At 38.5% G+C, this 14162-nt stretch overlaps 1 protein-coding gene across 1 annotated transcript in view; it reads right to left on the bottom strand.

The window, feature by feature from the left end:
* Positions 1-329: 329 nt before the first annotated feature.
* Positions 330-14162, bottom strand: part of Dclk3 (doublecortin like kinase 3) — a 46778-nt gene continuing 32945 nt past the window's right edge. The window contains exons 4-5 of the mRNA XM_003473390.5: positions 3157-3324; positions 330-915 (exon numbers count right to left, since the gene is read on the bottom strand). Coding sequence (XP_003473438.3) covers positions 722-915; positions 3157-3324 — 362 coding nt within the window. The 3' untranslated portion in view covers positions 330-721. The remainder of the gene's footprint in view (positions 916-3156; positions 3325-14162) is intronic.

Below are 14162 nucleotides of genomic sequence, written 5' to 3'. Positions count from 1 at the left end.
TTAACAGTGACACAGTCTGAGTGCCTGACTTCATGTAATGTGAAGTAACTCGGGCTCAGGGACAATGTGACTGGAAACTGGTCATAGCGGACGTAAGAAAGATACAGTATTTCTTCTTTCTGTCTTTCAGACTGCACTATATCTAATTTTGGATCAGAATGAAATTTTAGAGAACTTCACTGACACACTCAAAATATAAATAGATCTCGCCAGTTAATCAAGTGTCCACCACATTCATATGTAGGCCTCTTGGCTTTGGGAGGCACATCTCAAATGAACTCTCCAGCTCTCATGAACATCTAAAAGTAAGCAGAATACAGATCCCTGTCTGTTATTCAGAGCATGTTTTATTAACACAGAAAGGCCATGATTCACCTCAATAATTGAACAGGGGAGTTTAGACACTAGAAAGCACCACTCATGTAGTACACCATGAACTGCATTACAAGGAAGCAAAACACATCATGATTAGCAAAACTTTCTCACTGATGATGACTCTTACCAAAAAAAAATTGTATTAAAGGCCTTAAATACACAAATCTAAAAATATGTTACATTTAACATTAGGACTCCGCTTATTTTTTATATTCATTTTAAAATACATTGAGCATCTCTCCTGGTTCTCCAATTATATGAAGAAGATTCTGTTTCTCTCCCAGACTTCAACCCTCTTCTCCATCCTCAAGCAGAAATAGAGTGGAACCGATGACCAAGGCACTGACTATGATGCCTGCTCCATGATCCTCTTGTGCTGGCTCCAGCTATGGCCCTCACTGCTGGAGGACACTTCCTTCTGTGGGTCCACCCTGCTGATCTTTCCAGCTGTTTCAATCCAGGGATGCTGAAGAACCTGGTGGGCCGTGTAGCGCTTTTTGGGATCTACCACCAGCAATCGGCTTACCAGATCTTTGGCAGCTGTGAGGGTGAGACAAAGAGGGGAAATGTGGTGAATGCAGGTGGTTCTGAATTTTTCCTCCCCATTCATGAAATGAGAACACATAACATCCATGTTCTTTCATAGTCTAGTGCAGTGCAATCTAATCCAGAATGGACACACTCTAGACCTGCTCAATCTATATGTGATTATGAAGGATTTGAAACTTGGTAAGAATGAGGAACAGAAGTTTTATTTTCTCTGAAAGAATCCACATTTAAATTTAGCTATGTGTACACAGGGGGTACTATGTTGAACAACCCAGCTTTAGAGAATGTATGTCTGTTCATTTCTCTAGAATCAGAGTCAAAGCCACACCTAACATCTAGAATAGTGGACGTTGCCTGTTATAGCTAAAATGCTTTAACATTTTAACTCAAATTAACAAGTTTTTATTAATATATTTTCACTCTTATTAAGTTGATAAATATGTCTACATATGGACAAAACTGACGAGACGAATTCTGTGAAGCAATTTAAGTTCAAAATTAATTTTATTTTCTGCCCAGGACCATGGCTTATCCTAGAGAGATGTGGTGATACGTGGTAGGCCAAGTGGCAGTGGAGCAGAGGAATGATCCCTCCCTGGTCTGCTGATGCTTCTAGCCTGGCTCAAGGAGTCTGTTCTTCCAATCACTAAAATAATGCACAAGTATCCAGGCAGAGTGGTGCATGCCTATAACCCCAGCACTCAGGAGGCTAAGGCAGAAGCATTGCCTCGAGTTTGAGATTGGTCCATGGGTGGCCTCTGTTCTGGCCCCATGCATAAAGGATCTTGTTCTGATTACATTATCCCCACTAAGGGAGGGGATAATGCCCACATACCCCAAAGCCCAGATTCCTTCTTTTAGACTACTTTAATCAGGACCTCACAATTTCCTGTCCCAATGGCACAAGCCATTTCACCAAAGGGTAAGCATGGGATGGCTGGCTGGAGGGTAGAGAGACCTTGGGGTAGGGTGTCTGCTTGTCCACACACATGTGTGAGAGTCTGGGTATTATCTGCCTTCCAACCACTGAGTCTTCTGTGCACCTTTAAGGACTGATGCTGGTAGCAGTGGGGCCTGGACACCTGTGGGCATAATTTTCCTGGCTTGAACTGTGTGATTTTGGAGGAGAAATCATGGAGTTTCTGTGCTCAGGAGGTGGCTGGACAGTGGGGTGGGGTGGGGGGTTGATAGGTGAGCAGCTAACTTTGAGCAAGGGGCATTCCTCAATAAAGATTTTTAAACAGTGAAGTTTTTCCTTTACATTTCTTTTATTTTTTATATTTTTATGAGACAGGGTCTTGATATGTAGTGCAGGGTAGTCTTAAACTTGTTGTGCAGCACAGGCTGCCTAAATCTAAGGGAACAGTGCGCACGATTTTCCCAAATGTTTTGTCCTTCAGTTTCCACTTGTCCCTGATACCACCATTTCAAGAGCCTCACTCTATCTTCAGCCAGTCGCGCCTCCCTACCTTGTCTACGGGAGGAAGGCAAAGCTTTCCCTCCCTTCAGCCCCTAATCTCAGAGAGGAGACAGAGGCTGGGGATGGGAGAATTCAGTAACTGATGATGGATGGCATGTTTAGGGAAATAAGGAGGCGGATGCATCACTCTGACTTTTTAAACTGAAGATTCAAAGACTCAAAAGCCCAAAGTATCTAGTTCTCAATTTTACAATGTCAATATGCAGTAAAACAAATCAGTAGACACAAGGGAAAGACTCTCTTTGGAATCAAATAGAATTAAGGGCTCAAAAGGAAGAAAACAATGCAAATGATGGGGACTTTCACTCCTTTTCTCTCTTGAAGAGCCCCATGTAGCAAATATGCTCCAGGACTCTTGATTATTCATATGTACTTAACTATCTTCAGTCTATTTTATTCATGAATATTTCTGGTATATATAAAATGGCTTTCCTCTTTCCAAAGGAAAACTGTTTGATTAAAGAACCTGAGGTTCTTTAATTGCCTTAAGGAAAAGCACTTGGTGACTGCAACTGGTGGTTAGATTTTCTCTTTAAATTTTAAAGTCATACTTTGGAAGGGCTACTACACAAACTTCCATGAGGCTGCTGAGCAAAGAAAGGTTTAGGCATGACATGTTGCAGTCCAGCTCCAAGCTAGACACCTTCTGTGTGGCTTTTCACACATCTGAAAACCTGCTTTGTGGTCAGAACCCAGGAGGCCTCTCAGTACCAACCCCTCTTCTCCCCTGCATATGGAAGTACAGAACTCACCATCAGAGATATTGTCCCAGTAAGGGGCAAGGAACTCGAAGTTGCCCAGCTGGATGATATTAAAGAGTTCATCCTGGTCCCTCTCTGGGCTGCGGAATGGAGGGAAGCCACACAGGAGGATGTAGAGGATCACGCCAGCAGCCCACATGTCCACTTCCAAGCCATAACCTGTACAAACAGAGGCAGAGACACAGCAAAACTGAGACCAGCTGCAGTCAACTGTGATAGAATAAATGATGAAGACCTGTAATTCTAAATACTTCTAAGTGATAGGCGCTGCAAATGCCTCAGTTCTCTGTAAACAAAAGTCGTCTTCAAACATATGGTAGGCATTACTATCAACTACCCTCCCCCAAGTGCCACCTGCTCCAAAAAAGGGGTCTACACCAGTGTTACTCAGTCGGGCCAAGGAACCACGCTGCTATAGTCTTAGCAGTATGTGAAAAAGTAAGCAGAAAAATTGAAAACAAATGTTTGGAAACTTACAGCAATAGGATATAGCTATGATATTCAAGTCCATGATGGATGGACATGCCTTGTTGAAGTGAGTATGGATTAATTCAGATATTATCAAGTGCTACAAACAACATAACTTGCATGCAACAAGACCATGCATAAGTGCATGCTGTGCTATAAATTATAAAATCTTGTCCTTCACCAGAGGTTCTTTGAGAGGCCCCAGTCCACAATAGCAATCTGTTTCCAATCTATTCATTACCTTCTTTCTGACTTGAAAAATATATATTGGAGTTTCTAACGATCATTAAAAGACAAATGTTATTAGCTGTGTCTCCCACATGTGTGTACCCTACACATATATATATACACAAACACATACATGTATGCTTTTTAAAACAACACTAGGATCATATTATACACATTTTATTCCCCATTTTATTCATGTAATGTCCTATAATGACACCTTTCACGTAATATTTTCTTATGAAGAATATAAACAATTCTTTACAAACATGATTTCTTTTTACTTAAAAAAATTAAAATAAAAGAGGACATAACAAAACAGATCAGAACAGAACAATTTAAGCAACATACTGTTTTATCACAAGACAATCTAACTTAACAGTAACTACCATAGTGTCTCTTTCTTTGAAATATTTGAGTATACCTTCACACACTATAGTATCAAACATAGCAAGACAGTGTAAAATCATTCAAGAGAATGAAAGTATTACAGGGTATTCAGAACCAACTAACAGAAAATGAGCAATGGTTTCTATACTATCTCCTTGTCTATAAAAATTTTTGTTTATAGTATCACAAAATAATAAAATCCAATAAGATACAACATGATAAAACCAATGGAGACAAAAGAGCAAAAACTTGATGGGACTTCAAAACAAGATGATATTAAATCAGCACTAGCTATTTTGATGTTTTGTTTCCTTCAAAATAGCTGTTCATATCATCACAGACAACAAAATCAACCCAGAATAAAACCATTCCAATTAATGAATGACATTATAAGGCTTCAGAGCAATATAATAGGGAATCATGATTACCACATATTTTTATGTATTCTTACCATTTCTTACCCTAAGGAAACTATTCAGTATTTAAACATGTGAGTTTGATTTATTTCACTTATAAGTATGTCTCAAACTGGGTCCATTTATTTATATCTCAATGTGATCCTTCTTTAATAGCTGAGTACTACTCCATTGTATAAAAGTACCACAACTTTTTTATCCATTCATCAAGTTGATGGACACTTGCGTTGTTTCCAAGATCTGGCTATTACAAATTGTGCTGCTATAAACATGGGTGCACATACATTACTGTGGTATGATGCTTTCAGTTCTTCTGGCAATATGCCTAGAAGTAGAATAGTTGGAACAAATGGGACTTCCAATCCCAGCTTTCTGAGAAATCTCCAGACTGACCTCCACAGTGGTTGCACCAGTCTACACTCCCACCAACAGTGCAGGAGAGTTCCTTTTTCTCTCCAGCATGTGTTGGTGGTAATTTGGTAATTTTCTTGTTCCTGGCCATTCTTTCAGGAGTGAGATGGAATCTCAGTGTGGTTTTAATTTGCATTTCTCTAATGAGTAATGATGATGAACATTTTTTCATGTATTTATTTTGCCATTTGTATTTCATCTGAGAATTGTGTATTCATATCAGATGCCCATTTTTGGATTGGATCTTTCCAATGCAAATTCAATCTTTGAGGGTCTGATTTTTTTAAAATTCTTTATATGTTTTAAACAGAAGTCCTTTGTCTGAGGGACAGTTCACTAAGGTTTTTTCCCAGTTTGTGGGTTTTCTTTTCACTATGCTGGAGATTTCTTTTGATGTGCAGAAACTTTTTAATAAGAGGTGATCCCAGTTATTGACTCTGGGAAGTATTTCCCGTGTGGTTTGAGTCCTGTTCATGAATTCTCTACCTCCCCCTATGTCTTCAAGATTTTTACCCAATTTGTCTTCCAATAGATTTAGTGTTTCTGTTTTAATATTCAGATCTTTGATCCATTTAGATTTTAATTTAGTACATGGTGATAGGCATGGGTATAGCTTTAGTTTTCAGCATATGGAGAGCCAGTTTTTCCAGCAGCATTTATTAAAGAGACTGTCATTCTTCCAGTGAACATGTGTGGCCCCTTTATCAAAGATAAGGTTGTTGAGTGTGTTTGTAGTTATGGTTGTATCGTCTAATCTATTCCACTGATCTTCAGGTCTGTTTTTATTCTAGTACCCTAGAATTTGTTGATTCTGTTTTTATTCTAGTACCCTAGAATGTTGATTTTACTACAGTTGCTTTGAAATATAACTTCAAGTCAGGGACTGTGTGGTGCCTCCAGCCTTGCATTTGCTGCTTAGTACTGTCTTTGCTATTCTAGGTCTCTTCTGGTTCCAGATGATATTTAGAAGTGATTTCTCTAGATCTATGAGGTATGTTGATGGTGTTTTTATTGGGACTGCATTGAATCTGTATAACAGTTAAGGGAAAAGCCATTTTCACAAAATTTATTATTCCTTTCCATGAACAACGAATGTCTGCCCATTTTCTGAGATCCTCTTTAATTTCTTTTTTAGGGAATTATAATTTTCCTTATATAGATCTTTCACTTCTTTCACGATAATAATTCCTAAGTATCTAAGTATTTCTTTTTTGTTTGTTTGTTTGCTATTGTGAAGAGTGTGGCTTCTCTTATTTCTCTCTCTGTGATTTTGATGTTAGTGTATAAGAATGCTACTGATTTTTGAGTATTGAATTTGTATCCAGCTACATTGCTGAATTTATTATATCTAGGAGTCTTTCAATGGAGTTTTGGGGGTCTTCTATGTAGTGTGTCATGTCATCCACAAATAATGTACTTTAACTTCTTCTTTTCCTATCTTTACCCCTTTATTTCTCTCTCTTGTCTAATTGCTCTGGCTAGCATTTCCAGTACCTTATTAAATAGGAGTGGTGATAAGGGATATCCTTGTCTTGTGCCTGATTTTAACGTAAAGGCCTTCAGTTTTTGGCCATTTAGTACAATATTGGCTGTTGGTTTGTCATAGATGGCCTTTATCATATTGAGGTAAAGACCATCTATTCCAATTTTCTGTAAGGTTCTTATCATGAATGAATGTTGGACCTTATCAAAAGCTTTTTCTGCATCTATAGAAATGATTATGTGATTCTTACCTTAGGCTTTATTGATATGGTAGATTAATTTATTGATTTACATATGTTGAACCATCCCTGCATGCCTGGGATGAATCCCACTTGGTCATGGTGTATAATCTTCTTGATGATTTGCTGCATCCTATTTGCCAATATTTTATTGAGGATTTTTGCATCTGTGTTCATTAGAGAGATTGGCCTGTAGTTCTCTTTTTTTAGTTGGGTCTTTCTCAGGTTTTGGTACTAGATTAATATTTGCTTCCAGGAATGACTTAGGAAGAACTGCTTCCCTTTCGATTTCACTGAAGAGTTTGAGGAGTGTCAACATTAAGTCTTCTTTGTATTTCTTGTAGAATTCCACAGTGAATTCGTCTGGACCTAGGCTCTTCTTTGTAGGTAAGAACTTAATTGTATTTTCAATATCATTAACAGAATTTGGGTTATTCAGCAGTTTTACATCTTCTTGACCTAGCTTTGGTACTTCACATGTTTCTAAGAATCTGTCTATGTCTTCTGTGCTATTCAAACCTATGAGAGCAGAGGTTTTCAAAATAGGTGTGGATGATCTTCTGTATTTCTACAGAGTCTGTAGTGATTTTGCCTTTTCATTCCTTATTGTATAAATTTGAGATTTTCTTTCCTTTTTTAAATAAGGTTCACTAGGGGCTTATCTATTTGTCCATTCAAAGAATCAACTCTTTGATTCATTGATTCTTTGGATTGTTTTCTTAATCTCTATTGCTTTAATTTCTGCTCTGATTTTTATAATTTCCTCCCTTCTTTTGGCTTTGGGCCTGACTTGCTCATTCTCTAGATGTTTGAGGTATAACATCAGGTTATTTATTTGTATTTGTTCTATTTTCCTGATGTGGGAACTCAGTGCAATAAATTTTCCTCTGAGGACAGCTTTCATTGCATCCCACAGATTCCAGTAAGTAGTATTTGTATTTTCATTTGCTTGTAGGTGTTGTTTAATTTCTTCTTTAATTTCCCCTGTGACCCACTGATTGCTCAAGAGTGTGTTATTCAATTTCCATATGTTTGTGGGATTTTTGCAGTTTCTTTTATCATTAATTTCTAGTTTCAAAGCGCTATGATCTGATAACAGGCATGGGATAATTTCAACTCTTTTGCATTTATTTAAACACATTCTGTGGCCTAGTATATGGTCTGTTTTAGAGAATGACCCATGTACTCCTGAGAAGAATGTGTATTCTGATGTTGTTGGATGGAACACTCTGTATATGTCTATCAAGTCCATTTGTTCACTGGTGTGATTCAGTTCTGTTATTTCTTTGCTGACTTTCTGTCTGGTTGATCTGTCCATTGGTATCAATGGTGTGCTAAGATCTCCTGTTATAATTGTGTTACTGCTAATTTGGTTTTTCATTTCTATTTAATACTTGCTGTATATAACTGGGTGCTCTGGAATTTGGTGCATATATGTTTAAGATTGTTAACTCTTCCTCTTGAAGTTTTCCCCTAACCAGTATGTAAAGACCTTCTTTATCTCTTTGATCATTCTTGGTTTGAAGTTCACGTTGTCTTCAAACAGAATAGCTACCCCTGCTTTTTGGGGGGTTCCAGTTGCATGAAGTATTGTTTTCCATTCTTTGACTTTCAGTCTGTGAGTATCCTTTGGGTTAGATGGGTTTCTTGTAGACAGCATATGGTTGGATGCTGTTTCTTGATCCATTCTGCCAGTCTGTTTCTTTTAATTGGTGAATTGAGGTCATTTACATTAATGGTTATAACTGTTATATGTTGGTTTATTGCTGACCTGCTATCTTTCTGCTGTTACATCTTATCTTTCCATTCTGTTTAATTATCTGTGTTCCTTAGTGGTTTTTTCTTAAGTGAATCTAAACTGCCTTTCAGTATTCTTTGTAGGGTTGGCTTGATGATCATGAAGTTCTTCAGCTATTCTTTGCCATGGAAGTATCTTATTTCTCCATCCATTTTGAAGGAAAGTTTTGCAGGGTACATCTTCTAGGTTGGAAATCATTTTCCTTTATAATCTGAAATACTTCACTCCATCTTCTTCTTGACTTTATTGTTTGTACTGAGAAGTTTGCTGAGATTCTGATAGGTTTTCCTTTATAGCTGACCTATCTTTTCTCTCTGACAGCTTTTAATGTTCTATTCTTTTGTTTGATTTCTGGGATGGTGATTATTATATGTCTGGGTGTAGTTTTATTTTGATTATGGCTATTTGGAGTCCTATATGTTTCGCTGATCCTGATGTCAGTTTCCATTCTCATGTTTGGAAAATTTTCAGCTCTTACTTCTCTAAATATCCTCTTGACATCCTTTACATCATTCCTTTCTTTTTCATTTATCCCTATCAATCTTATTTTGTTTTTCGTTGCATCATCTTGCCACTGTTGAGTTGTTATTTTCTTTTTTTTTTATTTTATTTAAGGAGAAAAAAAGCAGAGAAAGGGTACAAGTTATACAGATTTACAGAAAAAAATAAACAGTAGAAAATCACTAGTTGATGGATTACATATTGTCATCTTAGAAATAATTGTTCAAGTCACAAAATTAAAGCTTGTAAAGTGGACATTCCAACAATGATACTGCAAACAGTTCTGTTCAATGATCCAATAAAACTCAGTGATATCATTTTCTATCTTATACACTTAAATATACATGCAGTTATATCATTTGGAGCACTTTCTTTTCCTCTCTTTTGTACAATGACAATTACACATTTTGGGTTTTGTTACTCCCACAGTTCTTATTACTTTTTTGGAAGGGAGTAGAACCAAATGTGACATAACAGAACAGAGTCAATCAAATCAAAAGGGTGGACATAATAGATAATGTAAAAGCATAATACAAGGTGATCAATAATGGGTACCATACTGCTTCCCGCTATCTCTAATAGAATTGCCGATACCATCATTTATAATAAAATTGAACAAAACAGTAAAGAACAAAACTGACAAAACCAAAACATTGGAGATATTGTAGGTCTTCAAAAGTAGATAAAAGTCATAATGAATCTCACTATCTTCACAGCTGTTGCCTAAACTTTCAAACCTGGTACTATCAAGCAAAACAGAATAGGGGGACATCAGTCAAAAACAAGATGGTGAGAGTAATACAGGGCTTTAAATCAAGATAATGGAAAGTCAACGTGGGTTACTATAATATATCCTGCTATTTTTATTTATTTTTCCCTTAATTAAAAGGATAAAAATAAAAAAGTAAATAATGAAGTGGAGATTGAGATAAAAGAGGGCATAACAGCAAAACAGCACAGATCAAAACATAACCACTTAAGCAGAATAGTGTTTCACCACAAGATAATCCTGACATAAAAGCAGTTACCATATTGTCTCTTTCCTTGAAATCCTTGAATACAACTTCGTATACTGTAGCATTAAATATATCAAAACAATGTAAAACCATTTAAGAGAATGACAGCATTACGGGGTATTTAGAATCAACTAACAGAAAATGAACAATGGTTTCTGTATAATCTCCTTGTCTTTAAAAGTTTTTGCTTATACTATCGTACATAATAAAATCCAATAAGATACAACCTGTTTAGACCAATGGAGACAGAATAACAAAAGCTTGATGAGACTTCAAAACAAGATGATACTAAATTAGTATTACCTTGTAAGACGTCATTTTCTCCAAAATAGCTGTTCCTATCATCCAATCTTTTCTGCCTCATTTCTGTTGAGCTCTTTTTCTGTCATTAGTTGTCAGTTTGTCTTCTTCATTTTGTTCTCTGCTCCATTCATTGTGGCCTCCCCGCCACTATTTCTGTATTCTTTGTATTTTTCTTTTTTTAGAATATCCTGCAATACTCTCTGTAGAGTTGAATTGGTGGTTGCAAATTCCCCCAGTTCCTCTTTATCCTGGAAGCACCTTGTTTTTCCATCAATTTCCAGGGACAGTTGTGCAGGATATCTCAATCTTGGCTGGTTGTCTTTCAAAGCTTGAATTATTTCCCCCATGCTCTTCGTGATTTGATGGTTTGTGCAGAGAAATCTGCTGTAATTCTGATGGGTGTTCCCTTGTAAGTGGTCTGTTTCTTGTCTCTGACAGCTTTTAATATTCTGTTCTTGCATTGAATTTCTGGAATTTTTATTATTATATGCCTGGGTGTTGCTCTGTTTGGGTTGTAGGTGGCTGGGATCCTGTATGCCTCATACATCTGAGTATCTTTACCTTTTGCTAAATTAGGAAAATTCTCCTGGATTATTTCTGTGAGTAGCTTTTGTAGTTCATTTGTTTGTGTCCCTACTTCTTCTTTTATGTTCTTAAGTTATGGATCCTCTTATCATCTTCTTGTCTTTGTATTATTGCTGTTTGTTTCTTTGTTACTTTCAAGAAGTTTTTCATTTCATTCTCCCATATTACAAATCTGCCCTCCATTCAGATAGTCTGTCCTTAGTTTCTTTCAAGCTGTTATGCCAGTTTTCGATAGAGTTTTTAGTTTCCTGGTAGTCCCTAATACCTGCTTCACGTATTCTATGCTTTCTCTATTTTCTCCATCAAACAATTCTCCCCTCTTTTTCTGTTCTTCCATTCCACCATCTGTTTTTTCTTGGGTGGTGCTTAGCATTTCTCTAACTATTCTGCTTACTTCTAGCTTCAGGTCATTAATAAGTTCATTCCTGAACTGATCTATGAGGCTCTCTAGATGGTGCTTTATGTCTATTGGCGGGGTGTCCACTATTACCTGTTTCTCAGGATTAGGGGCTGAGGAGCCTTTCTTGTTGCTGCCTCTTCCCATATTCTTTGTTCCTTATATATGCAAGCTTATATAGGAGGCCCAGCTTCCCTCCCTGTCAGCCACAGCCTGATCGAATTGCACCAGCTAGGTGTTCCCACCCACTGCAGCACACCAGGAAATTCCATACCAGGCAGCCTACGCGGGGCCCGCCCCTCCAGGCCACCCTCAGGCTCTGGGATCTGGGTTGTGCTAGCCTATTGGGTCTCCACCAGCAGAGTCACGTAGGCTAGGCACTTCTCACCAATCCCGCTTGAGAGGGGGATACATGGCTGAAGTCGCCGCAGCGCCCTGCTCCCGCAAGTCTGCCCAGTCCCAGAATGTCCTCCGCTGGAGTCAAACTGTGGTAGAGTGTCAGTTTCTCTCACTCACCTCACCACGTCAGTGCACGGCTCCCCGCCCGTCCTTCAGAGCTTCTGCGCGTTTCTCTCCTTGCCGAGCCGATGTAGATGCAGCCCGGTATATATGTTAGAAATCAGATGCGCGCGGCAGGAAACCCAAATCGCGGCTTCCAATGGCGCGGGCTCCAGCCTCCACACTGAGGCCCCTCTGTTCCTGTTCTGGCACCAGGACTGCGTTCCAAGTTGGTTTCTCTCAGCCCAGTTCCTGGGCCAGCAGAGCATATCTCCACCTGCTTATGTCTCCTTACTCCGCACCATTCCTGAATTCTGAGCCGAGTCTTTCAGAGAGCCTCCATAGCTGCTGTTATCTGTCCACCATGTTCTCCCCCTCAAGTTGTTATTTTCTAATTCCTTGTTATTTTTCAAAGATCTTTCCTTTCCTGTTCAATAGCTGCAGCCTTGTCTTCAAGGTCTGAAATTCTATCTTCACTTTCATTGCAACACTTTTTGACAACTTTCAATGGAATTTTTGATTTCTTGTATATCTCTTTGCATCTGCTTCATGTATTCTGTTTGTTTCTTATATTGTTCACCCTCTAATTTTTTAACTGTGTCTTCTTTAGATGTGTTCAGCATCTCTTTCATTTCTTTTAGCATTTCTTCTTTTACCTGGGAGATTATTTCTTGTTTGAATTCCTTTAAAGCTTCCCAGAGTTGCTTCTTTATTTCAGTTGGTATTATTTCAGGTATTTCAGGTGTATGGCATATATTTTCTTCTGCATACATAGCTCCTAAGGTTTCTTGGGATGGGCTGGAGGTTTGAGATTGTATTTTGGTTTTTCATTTTGTCATTTTCCTACATTTCCATGTTTCAAGTGTTATTCCAAGGCTTCCATTGGGCCTGTTGGAAATCTTCTTCTATGCTCTCAGCTCCTGGGACTCTGGCTGTCCCGTTCCCCAGATTGAGAGAGGGTCACTGGGCATGGGGCTGGCAGGCGCAAAACCTCCAGCTGCCCAGTTTTCAGAATTGAGGGCACAGGCAGGCCCAAGATCCCCGGAGCTTGCCGAGCACAACAGGAAGCTGGGAATTTGATGCAGGCAGGCCCAAAATCTGCTGAGCCCACACACATGATTTCTAACATATATCAGTATACTCCTCATGCAATGAATTCATGTGTTGTGGTTTAATGTTTTCTAAATTTTTCACAACTGTAAGAAATTTTCTGATGAGTACCCTTATACAGGAAATATTTGTGCACATAAGATCATCTTCTTAACGTAACTTTCTAGACATAAAATGCACAAAGTAATACACAGTGAAGTTTCTGATACATATCACAATCATTTCCCCAAAAGTTGTAACATGATGCATACATTTTCATGTGCTTTCTAACATTTTTATTATAGTAGAGGAAAACATTTGGCAGCTCTAACATGAAAATCAGATGCTCAATATTAAGCCTCAGGGTGAAGTTTGTCAAAAAAACAAATCAATGAGAGTAACTTAAAAAAAATAAGCCACGAATAAACTCTTTTGGTTTTTTTCCCCCCTAGTCTAGGGATGGGACCCGTGGCCTTCACATTAAGCTATATCCCCCAGCCCTTTGTTTATTTTTTTTGTTTGTCTCTTCATTAATTTTTGAAATACAGTCTTGCCAAGTCACAGTCTTGCTGTGTTGAAACTTGTGATCCTCCTACCTCTGTCTCCAGAGCTCTTTTGTACTATTACAAGTGTGCACCACCATGGTAGCTCCTTCTGTTCCATTTTGATGGCATCTGCAATGGTTCTCATGAAGGGTATGGACTCTTGCTGGACTGCTCTGTCTTTTGGAAATCTCTTGCTGACCTCTGCCTTATTGCACTTTCCTGATCCTCTTCCTTTCCCAGGTAGCTCACACCTCTGGTGAGTCCTCCTTCCTTCCATCATGCCAGAACTCTGGACTTCACTCAGGTCCACACTTAGCTATCCATGCTGTTATATCTCTAGTGAGCTCATTATCTCATTGGCTCTGTCACCAGCTTGATAAGACTCAAAACTATATGTTTAGCTGAAGGCGTCCCTTCCTTACCAATGGACAACTCCATTCTCTGGTACCCTATAATACCACTATGTCCAAGTTTAACTTTCCCCACCACCTTCCTGCTCAGTTCTTTTCAACACTCTGTTTTGGCTGGTGCAAACATCAATGCGTGGTGTTCATGCTGTCCTTGTGCTTTCTTCTCTTATCCAGTTCACCAACATTTCCACAAAATGTCCCTCAGTATTGTCCTGCTCCACTGC

Source organism: Cavia porcellus, unplaced genomic scaffold, assembly GCF_034190915.1.
Source record: "Cavia porcellus strain 051 isolate PalLab524CR breed Dunkin Hartley unplaced genomic scaffold, mCavPor4.1 scaffold_13, whole genome shotgun sequence".
Classification (NCBI taxonomy): Eukaryota; Metazoa; Chordata; class Mammalia; order Rodentia; family Caviidae; genus Cavia; species Cavia porcellus.
This window is presented reverse-complemented; position numbering and strand designations above follow the sequence as displayed.